General features: G+C 45.6%; 1 protein-coding gene across 2 annotated transcripts in view; it reads right to left on the bottom strand.

Moving 5' to 3' along the window:
- The window catches only part of grin2aa (glutamate receptor, ionotropic, N-methyl D-aspartate 2A, a), a 135205-nt gene extending 119526 nt beyond the window's left edge, over positions 1-15679 (bottom strand). The window contains exons 1-3 of one of the 2 annotated variants that reach the window (XM_034593214.1): positions 15283-15679; positions 15096-15202; positions 4236-4742 (exon numbers count right to left, since the gene is read on the bottom strand). In XM_034593214.1, the coding sequence (XP_034449105.1) occupies positions 4236-4739 (504 nt within the window). In that variant the 5' untranslated portion in view covers positions 4740-4742; positions 15096-15202; positions 15283-15679. Of the gene's footprint in view, positions 1-4235; positions 4743-15095 lie in introns of both variants that reach the window. The other variant, XM_034593215.1, reaches the window with a different exon arrangement.
- Between the last annotated feature and the right edge of the window lie 5527 nt (positions 15680-21206).

The raw sequence follows: 21206 nt of genomic DNA, 5'->3' as shown, positions 1-21206 counted from the left end.
TAAACAGGAGTAAGAGTGAACATCAGAATAGCAAAACCAACTCAGTTAAACTCATAAAAACACTGATGGAAAGCTGCAGCATGAGACTGAGCTGAGCTGACAGAGCTCTCCCACTGATACTTTATTCATCATCATCATCATGAAAACTGTTTTACTGCGCGCCACTGCACACCCGTGGTTCAAGCTAAGTTGAAGATCTGGCCTCCTTAAGGAGAGCGACTCGCTGTCAATGGCGACAGGAGGATCCGGAGATCGAACCGACGGCTTTGTGATAACCGACACCCACCTGATCAGGTCGGGTGAAAGGAATCATATTCCAGGCCTACAGGCTTATTTTCATATCGACTCAGGCTTTGCTTTGAGCACTAGTGTATATGAAATACTCTTTCCACCAAGCATTTGGCACAATATTCATTCATTTGTCTGAAGTGCTGAATAATTAAGATTATTTTCTTTAAGTGGCTCAAGGGATATATTTGTGTGTGTGTGTATGCTTCAAGTTACACACACACACACACACACACACACACACACCTGCACTCATGAGAAGCATTAAAGAGCGTCACAATATTTTCCAACTCTTTGAACACACTTCTGTTTTCCTTCAGAAGCAAAGAGTTTGTTTTACTGCGAGAGGGAAAACAGAGAAGCACATCTCCCTTCACTGTTGTTAACACATCTGGACTGTTCACTTAACACATCTGGAGTATTCACAGCACGATTGCTTTCACGAGGCTCTAAGGCAGGAGGGGGAAATAAAGAGGAGACAGAATATTGACGTGTCCAGTCCGATCAGCGCAGATGTTTCTCCGAGACCTGAGAAATACAGAGTGAGCGGCACTCGTGACTAACGTGATCCAGTTGCCATTACCGACCTCGGAGAAAGTCAATCACCATCTAGCGTGACAATTACGTGGAGCCAATCAACAAACCGGGCCAGACATCCCCCCCCCCCACACACACACACACACACACACACACACACAATTACACCAGGTGAGGGAATGAGAAAGCGCAGGCATTTTAAAGTTGATGAAAGGGAGGAATGAGAGGAGAAAAGAATGAAGGTGTAAAGGTGAGAAAAATGAGCAATGAAAACAAAATAATAACTTCTTCCCTCTGAGTTTTAAGGAGCTGCCTCCCTGGTTCCTTCAAGCTGATTTGCTTAGAATGCAGCCGGAGAAGACGTTTTTTCTTTCCTTAATCAATAATGTATTCTTCTCAATACAGGCGAGCCATGCATTATTCAACAAAGGCTGAGAGATGTATGGAAGGGACTAACACAGGGAGATCCTGCGACATTTACCTAATTAACAAGTACGAATGAAAGACAGAGAGGAGGATAGAGGGACGGGTGGAGGGACAGTGCAAGAAGAAAGGTGGAAAACTAAAAAAAGAGAGCGAGAGAGGAGAGGAGGTTCTTTTTCAGAACAGGGAGGCTCTCGGATTGAATTCTCCAAAGGTTCACGTGGAACCGGCTTTGAGTGGAAGTCGTCAGCACCGAGAGATTTAGCCTCCAAAGTGACAGGCAAGGGAAACACACACACACACACACACACAGTGCACGCAACAGCATTAAAGTATATATATATATATGCAGGGAAATTTCACACACGTCTATGTACACACACACAAGTGTGAAGGCGTAATCGTGAATAGACAAACACACTGAGGGTCTTACAAGGCGTAATCATTGGAGGCGAGCTTCTCCTCATATTTCACATGAGGATTAGTGCAAATCTGCATTGAACAAGGCGGCAGAGGGACTGTGCTGCGAACACTTCAGAGGGTAACTATATAAACCTTAACCTACAGAGGGTGAGGAGTTATATCAACTTTAAAAAGGAGCATAAAAGCACTGTGTATAGAATACAGCACATGAAGAACACCAGAAGAATCCTTGTTTCGGATGGAAACGCACTGAAACTGTTTTTAAGTGAGTGACAGATTGTAAATACTCGACAACATCAACATGTGCATGAGAACATAAACAGTGTAGCTTACAGAAAAGTTTAAATGGTGATGGAAACAAAACAACTGGAGTGCAAAAAGATTAGTTCTTGCAATTAATCATTAACAGAAAAATAGTCTGCAGCAATTCTTAGAATAGATTAATTATTTATCCAGCAAAAACATTAGTCACTGTAATGATTTGTTTTGTTTTCCAGACAAAAAGAGCAACCTGAGGCCAGACTGATTTATTGTGCATTAATATTCATTGATAATATATAAATAGTCAGATGCAGCCCGAATAGCAACTTAAAAAGGTGGTATTTCTTCCACTTAAATTACTAATAATTATTTTGTATTAGTATTTTGTAAAGATTCTAAATCTCAAAATATTTCAAGATTTGGCTCAATCACTGTAGACGTGAATTTCAATGAATTTTCAAAGTCACACTTTTACCTCCAGATATCCAACTTGAATTTAAATGTACGACTGGTGTAAACAAACCCATGACATTCCTCAAGCAGGTCTCCAGATATGCAAAACATCCTACAGTGTTTTAAGGTTAACATTTTTTTTGAATTCATCTCATGCACGTCGTGAAAATGACTTCACACACACATTTGGCCCAAATGGCTCTGAAGGTATTTCTGCAAAAAGCCTCAGAAACATTTCCTGAGCCTGCAGAGTTTGTGAGTGTAAACGAGAGACACACACTTCAGCCTGTGGTTTGAAGCCAGCAGAGAAAGACAGAGAACATGTGGAGGAAGAAGGAAAAACAGGAGAAAGAAAAACAAAGACAGAGGTAAAGTGTTGGGTCGAGCCCTTTAAAGTGGATTATTTTCTCCTCATCTGAGGAAACTCCTGCTGTCGAGGAGGTGAATCACTGCTGTTTCAATGACACTCGCTGACAGGGGGCATGAGGGGCGTGCATGAGGGGTGTGCATGTGTGCGCGTGTGCATGCGTGCGTTGAAATTGGGGGTGTTTGGCAGGTGCCAATCAGGACATTCTGTAATTCCCCAGTACTCAGCCTTCGCCTGTGCTCAAACAGAGGTATTATCCCTCACCCTCTTTCCTTTCACCATTTCTCTGCTCCCCCTTCTCCACATCCTCCATTCCAACACTCTCCTCCTCCTCCCTCCTCCTCCTCCTCTCAACACCTACCACCTTCTCTCCTTCCCTCCTCATCCTCTTTCAAAACGCTGCCACACGTTGCATGTACGTGTAAACAAGTGTGATAATCAATGCAAAGATCCAAACCGACCTCTACTCTGAAAGTTGTCAGGGTCAGATTTGATTGGAAATCACGAGATTGCTTTGAGGCTTTAAACAGGGAGAAGGATGCTTCTCCTCCAGTGTGACTGGAGCTTGAGGTTTTCTTGTACTGGCAGATCTTACAGAAAGAAAATGTTCCGCAGGACTAGAGGAAAAAAGACAAGCACTACCAATAACAAAAGAGAAAACAGATAACTCAGCCTCACCATTGTTTCAATTGTGCACACAAAATAATCGACAATGACATTGACGGTTCTGAATTCTCTCCGTGTAGCATCTTTACGGCTCGTCCTGCTGACACGGTGTCTGCTAAGCCTGCTTTGATCTTCTGGGCAAATAGCACAGATAAGAACATCCTCATTGTGAAGCGCTGCCTCGCGAATCCACACCGTCACGAGCCGTTCATCTCCTGCCATTGAAAGTTCAAAGTGATTGGCAGACGAGGGGGCATCCCCTATTCAAGTGTGAGACCCTGTCACAGATCAGCCACCTACGTCTGAGGGAATCCTGCACAATGAGAGGCTCCTGTAGCTCACGCTCACAAACACCTCCTACTCGCTCATCGCCCGTCCTCTTTAGTCATCCCTTCTTCTTCCCTTTCAGCCTCACTGCAGATGCTTACCCTCCTACTGCACTTTTCTTCCCCCACATCATCTCTTTCCACCAATGCTTCCTCCCTCTGTTTTCATGCTCTAGAGATAAGCCGCACCAATATCTGTGAGGGGCAGCTAACAGACAAGGGCCCCCCCCCCCCCCCCCACAGTATGTTAGCATGACAGGAATGTATTACCCTCTTGCAGGCTGTCGGGAGCAGCAACAGCCTGATATTTAAAAGCTGACAAGTGAGGGTCTGCTTGATTTTCTCGATTCAGCAAAGTTGCAAAGACAGAACTGTCGGCAAATCGCTCCAAACCAAAGCAATTCATCACTCATACCTGCATTGATCGCTTCATCCAAGATTCATGCACAAATCATCCATCCACCCAAGATTCTCCACTCACTCCTCCGTACCTTATCAGCCATGATCATGGACGACCCTCCGTGGATGCCGAGGATGGGTATGAGCGTCTGCGAGGAAATAAAATCCAAAATCTGGGCGATGGCCTCCTGGTCGGTGCCATCCCCAAACACCACCCCGTGGATCTTGGTCCCGGACATCAGGTCGCACATGTGAGTGATGATGCTTTTCGGGTCCGTCTCGTTGACCAGCAGTGTGACCACATTGACGTCAATGGGGTCCTCCTTGCTCCACAGCGCCCGGATGTCCCTGTCGGAGATGTAGCGCGTGCGTCCCAGGATCACCGCAATGTTCAGGACCGGCACTTTATCCGAGGCGCCACCAGTCCGCTGCTTTTGTGCCACCACGGGGTCCGCAAACAGGGTCACCACCACCAGGAGAGCCAAGGAGAGCAGCGCGCTGTTCCTACCACTGCTGCTGCTGCTCCAGCTGCTGCTCCTTCTACTCCTCCTCTTACTCCTTTTGCTGCTGAGGGACATTCTGCCAAACCACTTCATCCCCTGCACGGAGAGAGCATGAGGAGGAACAGAGCAGATGAAGACAGATCAAAAGGAGATGGGGTGAAGGGAGAGAGAAGCGTGAAAAGAAGATGGCAGAGAGAGAGAAAGACAGGGGAGATAAATTGTTAATGCACAATTCTGTAAGCCGAACAAATTCAGGTGGCATCTTTCTTTTTTATTCACCTCCTTCTCAGCAGCGTTATTAGACATATAAACCATGTGGGGAGGGAGACGGCCTTGAGAGGAATTTGCGGAGGGGTGAGAGAAAGAAAAGATGACTAACAAGTATATTCTTTATGGTCACGACAGCCAAGATCAGGAGCAAGCTGTGCTATTTGGAAGAGGCAGGCAGAGATTTACACAGTTTATAAATGTAATATCTTAACACTCCACCTTCAGGATGGATTGACGCACAACCTGTAAGGAGGAAGCCCGAGTTACAGGAATAGAGGAGCTGTGCTGAGCATTTTTTGTACTTTGGGTTCTACTCAACTTCCAGGAGGACAACGTGGTTAATCCTTTATTATAATGTTTGTCTCACCATATAGAAAAAGGTTTTTTGACTCTTTTAGACAAATGAGGACTTTCAATCTGTCTGTTGCTTGGGACTCGTACAGATTAATGGTTCCCAGGTGACATCTCCTGGTTCACTTCTCCATTAGTGTCACCATAACTGTCACAATATGTGGTTTTGAATGAAATGTCTCCACAGCGATTGGACAGATTACCATGAAATTTCACATTCATGTCCCACTCCGGCTCCCATTAGTATCTGCAATACCTTTAATGATCCCTTCGCTATTCATGAAGCGCCGCCATAAAGTTAAAATTATACTCCGTGCAGTACTTTCGCTCACGACCGACCAACGTGCACAGCTAATGACACCATCAGTCTGTTGTCCCTGTTTGTTTAATGCAGCTTAGAGAACGTTTGCATGTGAGCGACAGAAGTGAGACGGCAAGGTTAGCATGGACAGCCAGAGAATTAGCATCTAGGACAGTGGCCAATATTTTGGGCCTTGTCGGCAGCGGATATCCAGGCCGAGACTGTTTTCGGTACAATATTTATAATCCAACAAGTTCATCTTAACATTACGAGTCAAACCTTTCTCCACACAAACAGCGATATTACTTTGGAGGTGTTTCAGGTCCAGATAACTTTGGGGCAACCAAACTTTGCCCAAAGCCCCAAAATTGTGTCCCTTGCCTGTAGATTCTGCACATTGACATGCAGGGTAAGTTTAATATATAACCAACATTTCAAATGTGGGAGAAACCACTCACAGCTTTATATCAGGATTCAAAAGGATGACTCAAACACTGTCCTACCTGCACTAAACCTACTCTTATAGATTCACTAGTGGGGTTACCATAAAGAAAACAGTAGAAAAGTAGAAAAACTTGACAGTCTGACAACGGCATATATACAACTGTAAAGTTTGATAAATTGCCTGACATGAGGGACACTTTGTGGTAAACACAAAGACACACCTGCCCCACGATGCTGATGCTGGGTCGAGCTTATCTTCACCTGACATTTACTAGATTCTTCTATAGATGATTCAATGCACAAAGTGGAGACACAACGGTCAAATACACAAGAGTTTTATTCGTCTCCCTGGAGGTAAGTAAGTTACAAATTACATAAAGGCTGAAAAGAACAGACTAATATAAGTCAGAGGGCTATAAATAGCTCGGGATGCCAGATAGTGTTCTCTTGTGTTTTTTTTGAAGTAGCACTTCAGGCCCCGGACAGGGAGGCAGAAGGTGGGGGAGGTGAAGAGTGGGAGTTTCTCAGTTGAAAGAACCGTTTGAGTGTGTGTGTGCTTGAGAACGTGCATCATGTGGGAACAAATGAAAGTGAGAGTCAGGTGAGATCGTGACAGTGGTTGTTCTGCACCAAACAAACGGGAGAGCAAGTTGTCATCATCAGAGCACAATCTCCACATCACGACACGAGGCAACACGAGGCGGCCTCACAACTTAATGCTCAGAGAGCATGAAACATTGAGTGAGAGAGTGTGTGTTGGTTTACCATCATGTGTCGGACATATGAGCAGGTGTGCCCAACATCAGAGCGCGAGCGGATTCAGAAAGGCATGAAGCATATGGTCACATAATGTGTCAGTGTGCACCGGTGAAGATTTATGGATTCACCGACAGGACCGCGTGTGTTTCTGCGTCGCCGCAGAGCCGGTGAGCGCATGATTGATTCACAGGAGCCGTCGATTATCATGTCACAGTTGGAGACGGGAGCAGATTTAAGCACAAGATCATAAGACACTTGTCTCATTTACAAAGCGCCCCTACCTATTAACATAATCAAAACAACACAGCAAGACGTCCACTTGTTGCCAGTCGACGTATTCGCCACAGATTTAATAACCACCGTGGACATTGTGTGGTTTCAATCCCGATTCTTTGTCAGTTTGTCTGTTGGCGAACGAGAATTCTCAAAAAATATCCAGGATTCAGATCAGATGCGGTGGATGATAAAAAAAATAGTTTCTGGTGCAGATATATATTCTTCCATTTTTTGGAATTGCATGGTTTTTAATTTTATTGTTGGATGTTGTGTATACTTTAATAACAATATAATAATTGTATACCAATAAAAATCACTCTATCCTACATATTTCTACATTTCTGCATTTGTATAGGTTACAGTGTGAAGCACCACTGACCAGCTGAGGCTCAGGAGATAGAGTGGGTCGTCCACTCGTCAGGGGTTCGATTTCCTGCACTCCCAGTGCACATGCCAAAGTGTCCTTGGGCAAGATACCGAGGCCCTTAATTGTGCCTGATGGCTGTTCAGTGAGCGTGTGAAGGGTGTGTGATGGAAAAAATGCTGAATGAGTAAATGTGACTTGAAGTGTAAAACACTTGTAGTCGTCGTCAAAACTATAAAAGTGCTAAATGAATAGAATTGACCTGTTTTCTAGGTATTAATTGAATATATATTGAAGTTTAAATTAACACTGTTGTTATGAGAATATGTTTTGCAATGTAATGTAAGTAAAGACAATTAAATAAGGTTTCCACTGTTTTCCAGCCCCTAAGAAACGAGGGAACCTTTCAGCTGCATTGTCTCCGTCTCTAAAGCGTGATGACGGGTTTTAGATCATTTTCAGTAGCATTTGTCATAACCTGCGCTTCTCTAATGAAATTGAGAACCCGGTGGAGGACTCTATTGTGAGCTGAATAATGCATGTGGGCTCAATGTGTCATCCAGTGTTTAACTTGAGCACAGGACTGCTTGTCCCCCCCAACCCTCGTCTGCCCAACGGAGCAGAAACACAGTTAGACCTGAGGATGAATCATCCAACTCTTGGTCCATTCACTGCAGAGGGAGCGAGCGCACTGACGCCTAATGGATTCCTATTGTCTCTGTCAGGAAGTCGACGTCTTCCTTTCCCCCAAAAAGCTGTAGGATTACATGAAGACTTGCACTGACAGCTTATGAATCATTTAATTCTGCAGGGCGGCTTTTTCTCAGAGGGGCAATGAAAAGAAAGAAATATTCACCTAATTTTCTATATATACAGAATTTCATCGTGAAGTGACTGCCGCTATCCTGCTTCACCTACAGTACACACCTTCACACTGACATTCTATATCTGGGTATAACAACAGTTTCTTGTAATGCTTCCCTAAACATTTACAAACTGGTCCAGGGATTCAAACCAGCAGCTCCACAGGGCGCAGCTAAGCCCACTGACCGGTTCTGGTTCCCCTTTGGGATCTTGCACAACCTCCAGTTGAAAGGACGTCATTACTACTGACGGCCTGGTGCTGCTGCTGCCATGATCATCTCTGTATTTCACCATTAATATCACAATCTCTGCAGGACCACCAAACTTTGCATTAATATTTCTTTATTAGCAGTTTCTGGAGGTTGTAGGTGATGTATTTGTCACTTTGGCTGTTAGGGGTCTCTCAATCAATGAGAGAAGACCTAGTTAGATGATGTTGTGAAGCAGCATGGCATCATGGGAGTTGGGGTTAGGGAGTTGTTTTTTTCACGCCGTGCAGCAAACGCCAATAATCCTGATCCAATGGGACCAATACTAAACAGCCGAGTGCCTAGATGTGTGTTTTTCCTTCAACATGCGTCGTTCAAGCAGATATGATGCAATTAAAAGGCGACCGAAATTAAATGTTTGGTTACCTTGAATGAAATTGAAGATTATTTTGGGATAATACGAGTACACAAGAATTGTTACACATTATATTAACATTATGTAGATGTGTAAGTTTAGATGTGTAACTTTCTCAGCTCCTCTAGTCAGAGGAGCTGAGAAAGACATTTTCCAGACAATTTGGAAACCAAGTCTTTGCAAACTTTACGACACTGTTACACAACTTATGTACAAAACACACACGATAGCCACCGGGAAATGTTCATGTGTCGCTCACCTATTTTCATGAATACAAACCGAGGGTGACAGAAAACTCCTACAGTCCGTTTCAGGGAAGGTTTCTCAGTTTTATTAAAAGGGTCCAACTGGTACCAATTTGGCATATTATGGTATTTATAGTAAGAGTCCAGTGTTCACAAGCTTATCTCTCAGTTCCACCGAGTGGGGTGGAAATCTGACTAACAAAAGAGTGGTGGGGGGGGGGGGGGGGGGGGGGGTTCTCTTTCCTTGTCTCAACTCTGCAGCATCACAAGGGGATTTTAGGGAGAGGAGGATGCTGGAGGGGGGGGGGGGGAAATGCACAGAAGAGGAGAAGAAAGACGGAGGGAAGAAAGTGATATTTGGGGAGAGAGATGCAGACATGGAAAAAGAGAGGAAGACACAAAGAGATAGAGAGAGAGAGAGAAAGAAAGAAAGAGAGAGAGCATCTCCAGGCCAAATCGGATTGGGGCAGTTTGTCGTCACACAAAGGCTACCGCTTCCTGGCACCACAACAGTAAATGATGTTTGGCAGGCACATCCATACTACTGGCTATCGTTCACACACACGCACACACACGCACACACACACACACACACACACACACACACACACACACACACACACACACACACACACACACACACACACACACACACACACACACACACACACACACACACACACACACTCGTATTTCCTCACACAAGGCACAAAGTACCAATACTCTGCATATCTATTCTACAGTCTAGAAAACACTCAGAAACTGAAATACTGTATATTTACTGAAACTTTGCACACGGGGTCTTCTCTCCATGACGTCAGAGGACATGACAGAGGCCTCCAGCTCTAAATCTTAACCTCTACGTGACCTTAAAACACATTTTCATCTTTAAAAAAGACTTTGTTTTTTGAGTGCAAAAGAAATACATGTCCCCATAATGTGGCTGAGTAAACAGATGTAGGTCCCCACAATATGAATATTCCAGTTGTGGGAGCCTAAGTGTGTTTATACAACAGTCACACTCACTCACACACTCTCACACACACTCACTCACTCACTCACTCACTCACTCACTCACTCACTCACTCACTCACTCACTCACTCACTCACTCACTCACTCACTCACTCACTCACTCACTCACTCACTCACTCACTCTCTCTCTCTCTCTCTCTCTCTCTCTCTCTCTCTCTCTCTCTCTCTCTCTCTCTCTCTCTCTCTCTCTCTCTCTCTCTCTCTCTCTCTCTCTCTCTCTCTCTCTCTCTCTCTCTCTCTCTCTCTCTCTCTCTCTCTCTCTCTCTCTCTCTCTCTCTCTCTCTCTCTCTCTCTCCAGCACTGAAATCTCTCTTGCTATAACCATTACCACAATTCCCACGAGGCTTCGCTGCCACAAAGCCCACGTTTCTGGTCCACACACAACTAGGTTTCACACGCATCAATAATTCAGCTGCATTATCTTTACATGATGATTAATATGATTGCATTTACTGCTGCAGTCGCATTCCTTCTTCCTTCTATCTTCCCCTAAATGGCATTAAAATTAGATTTGCGTAGCGTACACACTCTATGGATATGATTTATTCACAAAGTCGGTTTGATACCGAGGATGATAAGTGTGTTTTACTATGCCACGGCCAAGTGGACACGTGTGTGTGTGTGTGTGTCTATGTACATCCTCTCTTGTTTGTGGAAGACTGACCTTAATGTTGTAATGGTTTTTCCCATCTCACATCAGCTCTGAATTCATTTATCGCCCGTTCATCTATTCACTTATCTGTCCATCCCTCCCTTCATCCTTCACGCTACCTTCATCCGACCATCATTCCTCCATCTTCAGCCGCTTTCTCTCGTACATTTCATTCAGTTCTACTGCATTTGTTGGTTGGTCTTTGATTTAGCAGCATTACACAAAATCTACCAAACAGATTTACCACAAAACTTGGTGGAAGGATGGGGTCAGGGGAGGAAACACAACATTTTGGGGTGGATCCAGGAATTTATTTTTACTTTCTTTAACAGTGCGAGATGCTTTCTTTTTACATTTTCACTGATTTCATGACATAAAAACTATTGAGCGTGTGAAATTTGCTGCAGCTTGATTGATTTTACGGGGACTGTTGGGCCGCGGGCGGAGGAATACGCTCTACTGAATAGTTTTTTGCTTATTTCCAACTCCATTCTCCTCCACTATCTTTGGTAACATCTTTGAATTTACACAATCACCCACTATAATCCGGCGCAAACCAAAAAACTTAGAGCTCATGACATGTATTTTGTATTTCGGTGGCTTGACGGAGCCATTTTACAAGAAGCCGGCTTTGTTCTTGAAGCAGCTTCTAATGAGGGGAAGTGATGATCGTGATTCAGCTGAAGACAAAGAGTCGCTGCTGGCTGTGCACCTGGTGAGAAGCGATGGTAACTGGGAACCAACAAGGAGCTTCTTGGAAATGTGTGTGTGTGTGTGTGCGTCCATGTTTCAAGCTCCACATATCATCAAACCCACCTCCCCTCCACGGCCAAAGAAATGCTGAGGCCCAATGTTTTTTTTTTTCTTACGTAATCCCATCTCCAAGCATCACTCTCAGGTCTGCGTCTCTGCATCAGCAGAGTCCAAACAATCATTTCCTTCCACACTTGTCTCATCTTCACATCCTCCTTTTCCTCAGCAGACCTCTGCAGGGGATGATTTTTTCTCGAACGCCGTCCTTGGTGTTTCAAACTTCCTCCATCACTTTCTCTCTTCCTGCCCAATTACACAAAAGACTGTTCTCTCCAAAATCTAAATGAATGGAGCTGTCCCCCCCCCCTCTGACGTCATTCTCCTTGTCCCCGATTCCTTTTTCTCTCTCGACTAATTTCACTTCCCTTAGTTATAAGGGTTATATTCTGATTGGTAAGAATGCAGATGTTCAGAAGTTAGGGCGTCTCTCAGCCTTTGCACAAAGTAACAATGTGTTGAAGGATTAGAAGAAGCAGATACACCAGGTTTTGAAAGAGCAACGTACGATTTTTAATTACTTTCTTTTTTTCTTGTTAGTTATCCAACAGAAGTAATGACTTCTGTTGGATAACTCAGCTGAGCAGAAAAAAAACTACCTTTTTTCCCCTCGGACAAAATGTCACATCACTAACGACACCTCTTTCTGAGACCGATAATCCAAGTGCAAATCTGAAGCACTACAGCAAACGTGAGTGTGGCTGCAGAGTGGTCGTCTGACTTGAGTCACGCAGAGTGAAACACAACCATCAAAACTAGTTGCACTGAAGTCTGACAAAATGTTCATCAGGGGGTGGAGGGATTTGAACAACGGGGGCATTTACAGGAAGCAGGAAGGGTCTAACAAAAGAGGCCATGTGGAGCCATCATGGGAAATGTTGGATTCTTCCGCTTTTGAAGCTTGACCCTCGGGGAATAAAAGCCGGGAATAGCTTTGCGTCTGCTGCTTCGGTTTTGACACATATTCCCCAACTTCACCCTGTAAGTAACCCAAGAACGCCAAAAACGACACCCCCCCCCCACTCATCTCTTCTGACAGTCGTCTCCTTTGTCACCTCACTTCTCTCCATTTTCTCCCGGCCATTCCCTCATTCACTCCCTTTCCCTCTCTCTCTCAGGCCCCAGCCATCTGGTCCGTGTGCCCTGACATGTGCATGAGCGCCCACGAGAAGCCCAGTGGAAGTAATCGTCTGTTACCACTCAGGCTTCAACATGTTGTCTGCCCACTGCACATACCTCTTTAGCTCCCTACAAATCCACTGTGTGTGTGTGTGTGTGTCTGTGTGTCTGTGTGTCTGTGTGTGTGTGAGACAGACAAAGACAGAAGTGAGGTCACTACTGTTCTCTTATATAAAGGATGTGATCAGCGCTCGCTCTTTGCACCTGATGCCCGATACACACCTCTCCCTCTGTGCTGCATTGGAAGATGACGCTGTGCTACATCGAGTCTCCTCGCTCCTGTAGTTAAGTTTCTTTTCATCCCATTTGCAGCAGCGACTTCCTGCTTCATTTGCATGCAGGAGGCCGCTATCAGACTCTCTTTATGAAATTTGAATTTGCTTTATTGGCAAATACTTTTATCTTGCCACAGCGATACAGTATAAAAGAATAATAATGGCGGAAGAAGAAGAAAGTGATTGCAGTGCATTAAGCGGCGATGTGATTAGAATACAAAGAAGTTGTTGTTCAGAGAGTTATTTGGATGTTGGTTTGGAAGCTCGTTTTGGCCGTTAGACAGCAAACAGAGCTTCTTCTAGACCTGCAGCGATTGTGTGTGTGTGCGGCCAACAGGAGAGGAATCTTCTACCTGAAGGCTGGAGTCAGAGGTGATTTCAGGTTTTTACTCAGCCATGAACAACGCTGATGAATCTGAAACACAGGAGCAATCTGTTCTGTACTCTGGGACCATTTGAATTCTAACCCTTTAGGTTGTGTTTTTTTTTTTTAGAAGAAGAAGAAGAACTTCAGGGCTGCCATCTCCTATAATGCTGCTTTCATCTATATGTAAATAAAGGCGTATTTAAAAAAATCAATCACATTCATTCACAGTCTCTGTTCACACTCTCTTTCCAGTCTTTCATCCTCTCATTCTCACGGTTTCTCTCGACACCCGTCTTTCCTGTGTGTGCCTCTGACGTATGATTGGCAATAATACTTCAAATCATACTCTGGATTTCACACACACACACAAACACACACACACACACACAAACACACACTTGCTGATGCTGAATAGTAAAAGCAAGGAATCTAGCCTCGATCTACATGGGGGGGAGGTACTGGGTTAATACATTATTTCCTTTTGCTGTCATAAAAATATGGATTGCCCTTCCATGGGCTGAGTCTGACGCCATAACACAGAGAGAGGGAGAGAGATGGAGAGAGAAGGGGGAGAGAGAGCTTCTCTGTGATAGGAAAACTGCGCTTCAACAACGTGACTGAGTCCTGAGAACAGGAGAGAGAAAGGGAGAGAGAGAGGGAGGGAGGATGGGAGGGGGTGTAAATTCATTTGGATCTCCTCATTAGGTTCAATGGAGCCAACACAATACAAGTGCGACCCCTACTGGTACAACGTGGGCCTGACTCCTCCACTCGTGGCCAAGACGCTCCTTGTACAGTGGGAATTTTCATTTTTTGGGGGGTATTTTTTTAGGGCAAAGCCTTTGTTCACTTTCTGGCAGCTGATTCAGACGCAGCGATTTGCCCCCCCCCCCCAAAAAAAACCGCACCGCAACAAAGAAAACGCGCACAGAGAGATCTGTCTAACGCAACGCTGCGTGCACGTCCTGGAATGGGATGGAGAGGAGCTGGAAGTTGTGCCAGCGCACCGGCGCGACCACAAAAACCCTGCAATGTGTTACCCAACCTCTGGATAACATCAGCAGAAAGCGCATCTCTCATTCATCTGGTGTGGCTCTGCGTTAGCTCCGTTTATTTGGGGTGAAACCCGGGATCGCTGTAAATCTGGTGGATGCTCAGTGCATGTGCCACAAATCTGCGTCTTCCACCTGTGCAGCCAGTTTATGCGCGTATACGCGAATTAACGTGCAGAAGGGATGAACGCGTAAAAGCTCGATCGTGCAGCCGGAGAGATGTTGGATACAGATGCGCCTTGAAGCAGCCTGCGCGCTGCTCACTGCGCCAGCTTCACGTCCTGAGCTAAATGATCCTACTCGACACGAGGGAGGAGAATATCTTTCTTCTTCCAGTGTCTGCCCTGGCGTCTTTTAAATCCCACTTGGGGGGGTGTTTTAGGGACCGCTGTGATCTCTGTGGTGTGGGTGCCGCACTTTGGATAGAGGGGACGCCTGTGGGTCTAAACCCGCCTGCTGGTGGAGGGAAAGAAAGAGGGGGTGAGGGGGTGGGGGGGTGGTGGGGGGAGACAGAGACGTGCACCATCCTCCCCGAAAAACCCCAAAATGCAGAGGAGGAGAAAAAACACAACAAAGTACTTACAGCATCTCCCTTCCACAGAGCTCCAAAACAGTGGTGCGAGATGACATTGCAACAGCCCCCTCTCTCCTCTGAGAAGCAGCCTCTGCTGGTGAGCACTCTCACAAACCCTGCACAACAGGAGAAAGATCAAAAATAAAAAAAAATTGTAAAAAAAATCACCGGATCTCTGGCAGTGAATTATTCCCACCGAGTCCAGGAGCACTGAGTGGAATCCCCCGTTTTCTCACTTCACGGGCGCGCAGCAGCAGCGAATAATACAAAAAAAATCACTGATGTTGTAATCCAGTCTTCAGTGTGCGCGTGTGTGCGTCTATACCGCGGATTCTCCACTGCAAGATGTGCTGGCCCCGCGCGTCGTGGGGGGGTGGGGGGTGGGGGGGGGTTTCGAGCTGCCTTCTGTGTGATCACAGCTCCCGGTATCCCGTTATTCCTGTCCCGGGCGAGGAGGGGAGCGCACGAGGGGAGGGAAGAGGCAGGCGAGCGGCCGCCGGACGCACACACGGACGCACATTGACCACCACAGAAGAGGCTCCGGCTGCCTGCAAACCGTGCATGGGACCCGCTGCTCCCCCTCTCTCTCTCTCTCTCTTTCGTCGTGCACGTGTATGTGTGAGACAGTGTATGGATGGAGGTGGGGAGGGAGGAGGGGGGGGGGGGGGGGGTTGCTGAATGAGCACGCGTGCGTGTGGCTTCGCGTTTTGTCTATGCCTGCGCGCTCCTGCAGAGGCACGGGCAAACTGGATGGAGACTGTCGGTGCGTCGGTCGGTCTGTCTCCCCCCCCCTCCTCCTCTCCTCTGCGCTAAAGCTCCTGGAGGAAGTGGCTCAGTCAAACACGCACTCATTCAGCCGGAGTTGAGCTGAAAATCACCAGGCAACATTTTGATTTGTCCCTATGTGGCTTCCTCTCTCTCTCTCTCTCTACCTCCATCCATCCCTCCATCCCTCCATCCATTCATTCATGCCTTTTGAGATTTTCATATCAGTCCATCCGGAAAACTGGAGCACAGCAGATATATATACGGCTCCATAAAATATACACCAACTAGTGGTGCAAAAGCAAATACATTATTGATAGGAAATAGCAAATGAAAGTCAATTGCTCTACCTTCACCTGTGTGGGCGCGCGCACACTCTCTCACCCGCACACACACACGCATACACTGATGCGCAACCAGCTGTGAACGTCCATGAGACGTGCACACCTGGATTTGCTGGAGACGCATTCAGTCCGTGTTCCACTGCGCCCCCGCTGGAACTCCGTCTTTGTTAAAATATTAAACTCATCTTCTCCACCCACCCCCCCACGCTGGATCATCTGCAACAGGACATGCTTCACCTGCAGATTTCCACCGTCTCTTCTTGGGAAAGTTCACACAAGCATTTGAAGTTGGCCATGCAGGTGGAGGGGCGCGCGGATCCAACAGGGTCCGGCCAGGAAACAGGAAGCACACTTTTAGTTCCTCTGTGACGCTGAACCATGTGACAGGACTGAAGTTTGTGTTACATTTGGAAGAGTTTAAAAACAAAGAAATGTTTGTGCAACAGATATTTAAAATATAGTCCTGACAAATAACAAGAAGAAGCTGGATCAAGCTCTGACCAATTGCAATCCTATGTTCACAGTAACCCCCCCCCCCACCTCCTCATACACACTCACACCAGTTTTGGAGAAATTAAGTTTTAATTCATTAGGGCCGGGCCTTTGTCCCTCTGAGGTCTACTGGTCCTCACAAGATCTGAGTTTTTGCTGGGAAGGGTACTCAAGAGTTAACAAACGTGCACACACTCACACACACACACACACCTGCTTATTGTAATGTACAGACTCCAAGCACAAGCTGAGTTTACTGAAGTTCAGGGGTGTTGTGATTGATTTTGGGGGCATTGGGCTAATGGGACCCCCCATGGTAAATTAAATTGTAGAGTTTAAATGAAAAACCTTCGCTGTCGTTGCTGCATGTGGACTAATTTAATTAATCGTTCACAGGGGCCCAGCTTGCCTTTCCGACATACCCTTTTGCAACGCCCCTGCCAAAGTTAAGCTCTTCTCTCGTTACCCACACACCAGTTTTCACCAGCACCCTCCATGGAGTAAACTGGTTGTTCCTTCCTTTCTCTTTAAGATCACTGAAATTACAGGGAAAGTTAGGATTCTCCATATGGGGTAATACTGAGTTAATCAGCATAGAAGCATGAATTGTACGGTAAGTTCATTAGAAGAAGGAGCTCATGGTCCCACCTATAGATGTTATGGTGGGAGGGGTCTCGAGAAAATGTCAGGCCAAATGCCAGATGCCACTTTCACTCAACCTCCCTGTCAGAGAAGGTCAGGACCTTAACCAGAACACATCTATGTATATACTGTATGTATGTGTTTGTGTCTATCTATCTATCCATGTATCCATTTATCTATCTATCTATCCATCTATCCATCTATCCATTCATCCATCTATCCATTCATCCATCTATCTAGCCATCCATCCATCCATCTATCTATCCATCCATCCATCTATCTATCCATCCATCCATCTATCTATCCATCCATCCATCCATTCATCCATCCATCCATCCATCCATCTATCTATCTATCTATCCATCCATCCATTCATCCATCCATCTATCTAGCCATCCATTCATCCATCTATCTATCTATCTATCCATCTTAGATTCAGCGTTAGAGAATCTCCACCACTTCACTAGGGAGCTGTCAAGTGAAATTGCACGTCCCTCTCTCTCTCTCTCTCTCTCTCTCTCTCTCTCTCTCTCTCTCTCTCTCTCTCTCCGATGAGAGGAGCAAGGAGGCGAGAGCATCAGAGAGCGCGGGGGGGAGGTGTTACATGCAGTAATACGGACCTCACAAATGGGTACATAGTCACAGATTCACACCTGACTGAGCAAACGACTACCAAACGACTGGATGGCCTGAGTGTGCATGTGTGTGCTGCGTGCACGTGTGTGTTGTTCGCTGATTCTATTTGCACGTTTGCAACTTAAATCTATTCTTAATGGAGAAGTAAGACACCATCACGCTGACGCACTTGTTTTTCGAGAATAGTTTCAATCCACCACTGACCCTGTTTCTGAACAAGAGAGAACTCCAGTAATCCAACCAGGACGAGTTACATACACCAAAAGATACCAGAGCAAACCTGGAAGTAGCAGAATGCCATTGTGACATTGGAAATGCCACCAGGCTCCGTCAGGTCACAGGGAACTCATTATTAAGAATCACAAACACATTACGGTGTCTCCCTGCAGAGATATCAGTGCCAACAGGTCACGTGATCTGAACGTTGAGCAGCAGAGAGCATATGCATTCCATGGGAAGTCGGGGATCATTAGTTTTATATCTGGCAAATGTTCGATCAAGGACAACAAAGCAGAGGAGAACGTAGCAATAGATTGAACAGTGTTATTAGTAGATTTGAATTTTTTGATTTGAAGAATTGAAGCAGCGAGCGACCGTAAAGTCATAAACATCTGAGACTAGAGGACACCCCCCTGCCATTAGGAAAATAATAACAATATTCTCACATGACATTTAATGGTATCCTCTACTATGAAGTATCGACTGGTCTCGGGTCTGCCTGGTCACAGAGTCTACTACTGTATCCTCTCAGTATTGATTTGACACATAAATGGAGATGCAATAGCCTACATTTGACCAGTGACCTGTTTGTCATTTCCAGTTATGGGCGAGCGCGCTGGAGGAGAGACACGATTCAAAGACTCGGAGTCCTTTAAAGGGTCGAACAGAGGTCGGGACGCTGAAGGAACAACAGTCGGAAGATCTGTGGTGCACCCCCCACCACGACCTTCTCTTTCTACAGTGAAATGACTGAACCTCCATTCTGTCATGTTCGTATTGATTTATTTATTTATTCGCTCTTTAAAAAGATTCAAAGGGAACTTTTTCTTTGCCATATAAATGAATTCAGTGTGATTTATCTGATTTAAAGACAATATTAATGGGCTTTGTACCCCCCCCCCCCCCCCCCCCCAGATAACAGCGAGAGTGATAGATAGCAAGTAAAGTGGCAAAGTCATGAGTCTGATTTCCATCTTTTAGCCTAAGGACAGAAGCAGGCGTCTCAGTGTTACAGAGTTAAAGGTTAAATGTGGCGAGAACAGAATATTTTGACGACAGATGCTTTGATAAAACATGTTTATTCCTCAATTTATCTTTTACATCCATTTGGTTGCTGCGTATCTCGATGAAGGCGACAAAGACACCAGGTCAGGAGGAGCCACCCATAAATTAGCTGGCGTCTGTACCTGACGTGAAGCTGCCTTTCTCGGGACCTGACTGTGTCACACTCCGCTGCAAACTGCTCCCGCTCAAATCAGTGATCACGGCCCACTGAAGCAAGAAGGACAATGTCAGATGGTACCCCAGTGCCTTCATATTGGACACTTTCCAGACAGTTTGGCTGCACCTCCTCTTAAACGGATGTCACCATCAGGAAGAGGGTGGCACGGCACCACCTGATTGGAGCCAAGTGCCTATAACCTAAGTGCATCCGACAAACGCAGCAAGTCCCCCAGGATTACAGAGATAACAGTATCACAAAGTTTGCCCAAATCCAAGTGACGATTAACTGACAATGAACACAGTGTTGGAAAACACCCAAAAGATCTGCAAATGAAAGAAAGAGTAGAGTGACCAACTGCAGAAACCCAGCAAGGGACCAAAAAGCTATTTGGGAATTTTATTTATTTCCCTCATTGGAACCTGAAGTTTCAGTTCTGGTTCATTTGGGTCCGTAAAGATTATCCTGTGGTTTCCTCCACCGAGGAGGTTATGTTTTCGTTTTAGTTTGTGTGTATTTTAGGATTACTGAAAAACTACTGGACGAATTGGCACGAAACTTGGTGGAAGGATGCCGTATGGGTCGGGAAAGAAGCCATCACATTTAGGTTTGTATCGTGAAGACGATAGAAAATGCTACAGGGTTTAAAATAAATGATATATAGAGGAAGTGGCGATACAAACAAGCCAATCGCTCTCTGTGTTATGTCCTAGTTGTACCTTTAATGTCCCTGGAACCGGCGTGGTGGATTCTGCAGCTCTGGATGTTCCCTACTCACCAAAAAACCCAAGACCTGGTCGACGCTGATTGTTGCTACACAACAAACAAACTCAGGCTACATGAGTTCTACACCCTTGTTTTCTATCCAAAGCCAAACCCCAAGGTTGTGTGCATTTCAGAGTGTGTTACCCGTGAGCCCTCAGTTCTACAACTGGTCCTTGTTGTGTCCTCATGGAACATTCATTTTTATTACCAAGGTTTTTTATGGACAAGCAACAAATACGTGAAGGTTTGTGTAATGAAAACTGTTCCGTTATGACTCCAGAGATGAATGGACACGACCGGACGATGAGAGCAGTGAGTGGGTGGGACTGACGCTGGTTCATTGTGTACGTGTGTGATGGCTCGGGGATACCAGTGGTGGTAGACATGCTGGGCTGCCAAGGGTGTGTGTGTGTGTGTGTGTGTGTGCATGTGACATGCTGTAGGAGGGACAGGAGGGGTGTTATCAGGTCACCAAACAGCTGTCTGGGAGACAGAATGGCCGCGAGGGGTGTCCACATGTGCACACACACACACACACACACAAAGAGAGAGAGAGAGAGAGGGAGAGAGGGTAACTCAACCACAAACATGTGACTGACAGATGCTACAGTATCTAGCACCCCCAGACCCACACACTCACACACATCACTGCACTGTACATGCAGAGATCAATAATGTCCCCTTATATTTCCTGATCTTTTTATTGACTTCCGGTAGTTTTCCAGATGCAATAATCTGATGACACACACACACACACACACACACACACACACACACACACACACACACACACACACACACACGTACAGTTATAATCAATGCCTGTAGGCTACACATGATCAAGAACTTACCACACAAACAAATATAGCACTTGCAGTAGAGTAGTAGAGTAAAGACACATAATTAATTGTATAAAACCTAACTCACGAAGGCAGATTAATAAAACATGCATGTGTCTGTGTACATTAAAGTAACAACAGGGAAGAGCGGGCAAACAACCAGAGGCAGAACTCTGCTCTCGGCAGATGAAACTCC

This window comes from Hippoglossus hippoglossus, chromosome 8 (genome assembly GCF_009819705.1).
Source record: "Hippoglossus hippoglossus isolate fHipHip1 chromosome 8, fHipHip1.pri, whole genome shotgun sequence".
NCBI classification, from domain to species: Eukaryota; Metazoa; Chordata; class Actinopteri; order Pleuronectiformes; family Pleuronectidae; genus Hippoglossus; species Hippoglossus hippoglossus.
Note: the sequence above shows the minus strand (reverse complement) of the source record. Positions and strands in the feature narration are given on the sequence as shown.